General features: G+C 46.5%; 1 protein-coding gene across 9 annotated transcripts in view; it reads left to right on the top strand.

The window, feature by feature from the left end:
• The window catches only part of LOC106807023 (uncharacterized protein DDB_G0284459-like), a 161,155-nt gene that overhangs the window by 110,344 nt on the left and 46,323 nt on the right, over positions 1-4,488 (top strand). For all 9 annotated transcript variants that reach the window (XM_014809302.1, XM_014809292.1, XM_014809271.1 and 6 more), the window contains one exon: positions 1,269-1,401. In XM_014809302.1, the coding sequence (XP_014664788.1) occupies positions 1,269-1,401 (133 nt within the window). The remainder of the gene's footprint in view (positions 1-1,268; positions 1,402-4,488) is intronic.

Here is a 4,488-nt window from a genome sequence, read left to right as displayed (position 1 = left end):
GTGAATAGCTACGGCGCGGAAATTAACGGTCTGAGAGCATGAGAGCCTCTATATGATATCTGCGTGGAAAGTGTGCAGGCACGCACTGTCGTGTTGCGTGTAAAAGCGCGGTTTCATTTCCCATGCCTTTGAAAGCTTCCCGCGGGAACTTCAATATAGGTCTATGTATAGGTGCGTGTGCGTGTGCGTGTGTGTGTGTGTGTGTGTGTGTGTGTGTGTGTGTGTGTGTGTGTGTGTGTGTGTGTGTGTGTGTGTGTGCGTTCGTTTTCGTGCACATTCTCTTTATCGCAGCTATGAAGGGGTGTATCTCTATATACACGTCATCAAGGGGGTGAATAATGACAAATTAAGATATCAAAAAAATTGCCATTACTCACCCCTGACGTCATACATTTACTGACAGGTGCGTAATTGGTAGCTGCCTGAGAGGCGATGTCTGATGTAGGCAGCCAGCCCGCGCCGACAGACGTGCGATGCTCATTGAAAGGCATCACACTTGCGTCACCATGTTGACGTATCACGTCCGCATAGACGTGTCTTCCTCCGCCTCCCGCTATGTTCGTGCGCGTACGCCTGCGCGCGTATGTGCGTGTTGCTGTAAGGTTTTACCCGTCTCACCTGTGTTAAACCTTCTGTGTACGCGCAGCTAGGGATGTCTCAAGTCCAACCTTCCACTTCTCGCCTGTTTAGGCAAGCGATTTGTCGGTAGTTGGTGCGATTCTTGATTTAACCTGTGCAGTAAACTTGTTAACACCTATGCTTCATCCACCGTGTGTATGTGACAAGAACACGAAGCCTGATCACCCCTGTCTGTACCAACCTGTGAGTGTGTAACATGTTATGTGACTGTGAACTGTGAACTGTGACATGTGTGTGTAACATGTGTGACTGTGAACTGTGACATGTGAGTGTAACATGTGTTACTGTGAACTGTGAACTGTGACATGTGAGTGTAACATGTGTGACTACTGTGAACTGTGAACTGTGACATGTGAGTGTGTAACATATGTGACTGTGAACTGTGACATGTGAGTGTAACATGTGTGGCTGTGAACTGCGACATGTGAGTGTAACATGTGTGACTGTAAACTGTGACATGTGAGTATGTAACATGTGTGACTACTGTGAACTGTGACTAGTGAGTGTAACCGTGTGACATGTAATGCTTGCTGGGGAAAGCAACCCGGAGACTAATCATCATCAGAGGCTGCTGTCACTGTACTAAGTAGTCTGTATGTCTCACGTTGATTGTTTCTCTGCGTGTGCAGGTGGTGAAAGCCTCAAGTCAAAGTTCGACCGCTTCGAGCATGCCGAAGATTTTGAGAAGAAGAAGGAGGCCGACCGCCGCGAGATACAGCAAGTTCGCGAGGGTGCCATCAAGAAACAGCGGGCGATGCTAAAGTACGTGAGATTCTCTCTCTTTCTCGTTCTTTCTTTCTTTCTTTTTCTTTTTTCTCTCTCTCTCTCCCTCTCTGTCTGTCTCCCTTCCCCCTCCCTCTCTTATTCGCTTTCTCTCTCTCTCTTCTCCAAGTGCCTGCGGCGCACGGCTCCGCGCGCCTGAATTCGCCAGAGTAGTTGCACCGGTTCAGACATAATTGCAGTCGATAATCATATGATAATTATGCGACTGTCACTGACAACAGTCCGCGTGTGTGTCTGCGTGGTCGTTTCATCTTGCCGTCACTAAATAATAAGCTGGCGATACGAGCGAATGTTGGCGTTGCGGTCGAGTTATTGTAAATTAAAGTCGGAACTTTCAATCGATTACATCATTGTTGCTATACTGCTGTCAAAGACCTCTGACGCATGCGCAGGTGTTACACCGGCATCCGGTAATTCGACACACGAGATTACAGTAACTACATACTGGCAACTACAAACGTAGTTTTCGGAGCACCGCCCTCACGAGTTAACACATTTTGCGTGATTCATATTCCGTCCCGATTGAATGTCGCTACATCTTCCAGTCGTTCTATCAACAATATTTACCATCCTAGATGTTACTCGGCACCCGTAATTACTCTCTGCTGAACCCTGATGCTATTTTTGAACGTGTGAAAGCGCCGGGATTCGGAGTGCCAGCTTCTTTCAGCGGGGCTTCAGTTCTACGTGTACGGCGCACGTGTACAGACACGTACGTACGTTCGCGCGCGTGTCTTCCAGCTTCGCGAGTATTTGCTATTTACGTCGTCGTGACGAATGGGATACGGGAGGCAAAAAAAGCCGACGCGTCATCGAGTGCTGCCTATGTATACAATTAGTCGGAAAGCTAATGCGTACATACATTCTACCGTGTGTACGCGGTCGATGATATGCTCAAATGTGCACGTAGGCAGGCGGCAGTGTAGCTTTCAAAGGCTCGCCCGCCTACTTTTGAGTCGCAGCTTCTACCGTTATGTGCTCATAGATATATATAGGCGGGAATACAAGAGAAAAAAAAACGAAAGCAAACCGAAGTCTAAGCGGTCTATCTATGAAGATCAAGAATCGGTTTCTGTATCAATATTGCATATTGGCAGTGATCGGAGCTTATTCTTATCCTGGTCCTCTGGCTGCTCATGTCCTCTGTCATGTACTGGTGCATGTCTACGTGCTGAACTTTAAAGCTGCTGTTAAGTTCACGATTAAGGCACATGTAAGACAGATGGGGTATCGATCACGGAGTCCGGATTATCCCTGTAGTATCCGGCGTGCCTTCGGTTGATGGCCCGTAAGAATCACCGTTAATATGGTAGTAACCCTTACCGCTATCTAGCAACGTTGAGGGTCGAGTCAGGAAGTGCTCTTTCGCAAACGACTTTACGAGGACAGCCAACTCAGCTGTTATAGCTTAAATTGTTGTATATTTCCGATTTATTTCGGTAAATATTTCAGTATGTATTCTTGCGAGGTGAGGTGGTCTAGTCAAAGGAGCTAGGGAGTTCGCGAATACGCGGAGAGAAGAAGATTTTGGAAATTCGTGAAAACCGTTCTTATGCCGTGAATCGTGGGGGTTCCTTGGGTTCACATAATATTCTGGAAACATTGTTATAGCGACCTATATACTGTCGCTATACACCGTCCCTATGTGCGATGATATGTGCGATCGCATCACAAGTATCACCTCCGCCATCTTAGAATAGAAATCCTGATTGGGAAAATTATTTCAGTGAAGATTAGCTGCATATCTAGATATCCCTGCGCGTTGACGTGGCTATACAGAACACTGTGCGATGAAATGTTTGGTTAGAGCTAAGCATAATCGTAATAGTCACCCGTCAAAAATAAGTCGCCCGGTAATATAAGATGTCCCCCTCCCCATCTGCGAAGCCAATTATATTGTCGGCTCACAGTTAACCACTCGTTTCCTCCGATTGTGGTCGTGTTAGTACGGCAGTCGTTTCTACATCCCCCTCCCTCCCCTCAGCGACAGCGACTCGGGATACCTGCATGTACATCTAGATACAATAATACCAGGAGTGTATAATATTATATATTATATAGGTATCTATATAGATATCTAGCATATTTTTTTTTTTTTTTTTTTTTTTTCTTTTTAATATATTATCAAGAAGCTAATGTAGAGATAATAGAGAGATCAGCGTCCTATTATGAGCTCTTGATAATATATATATATAATTACTTTTATCAAAGAAGTCCATATAGATAATTTTCTATTATGGACTCTTGATATTATACTAGATATCTATATTATACCAGTCCTCGATTAATATACACCAGACAAGCGTAGGGAGTAGGGGTAGGAGATGTAACCCTACGGCTTGCTCCGATGCGTTTATTGTATCTTCTGTATGATGCATATCAGAGGGTGATGCCCGCCGCTACAATATATAACGCGCTGATCACCTCACCGCAGGACGTACCAGGAAATGGCGGCAACAGCGGATCCGCGATTTCACTACCTCGTCGTGTGAAAAACACACGCTTGGCCAGTTTTCCCGTGAAATGGCTAGCGATTTAGTTACCCAGCTTCCCCGATCTCTTGCTAGCCTCGGCTGCGAGCCGCTAACAACTCTAGTACGGTTCGTTCGACAGGATGCTTTACTGGCTACGTAACAGAAGTCGCGCTGCTGTGTCAGATTGCTTGTATTAGTCGCTATTTACCAGCTAACGCGCAATGATGTTGCTTGTGTCTGCGTTCCGTGATTGAGCACGGCACATCCACACTAGAGCTAAAGAGCTAGACGTATTTACACTGCAGTATGATTCCCGCTGTGGAAGTGGCAGGGTGTTATTCTCTAAGATGGCAGCTTGGGAACTAGTCGCGGACGGTTGCCCCACCCGCCGCCCCTCTGCGGGTGACACGCACGACCCTTGCCTGGCGTTGTCACGTAAGGACATGTTGCATCGCCGCGTAATCCATCGCTTCGCGTTTGGCTTCTAGCGAGGTAGGTTTGTTATTTCCGCAAATTTCTTTCAGCTGGTCGTCTGAAATCGCACTTAAGAGCGCCTGAGAACACCGTGGTCACCATAGTATCGTGGTTCTGT

The sequence above is a fragment of the Priapulus caudatus genome, unplaced genomic scaffold, assembly GCF_000485595.1.
Source record: "Priapulus caudatus unplaced genomic scaffold, Priapulus_caudatus-5.0.1 Scaffold10, whole genome shotgun sequence".
NCBI lineage: Eukaryota > Metazoa > Priapulida > Priapulimorpha > Priapulimorphida > Priapulidae > Priapulus > Priapulus caudatus.
Note: the sequence above shows the minus strand (reverse complement) of the source record. Positions and strands in the feature narration are given on the sequence as shown.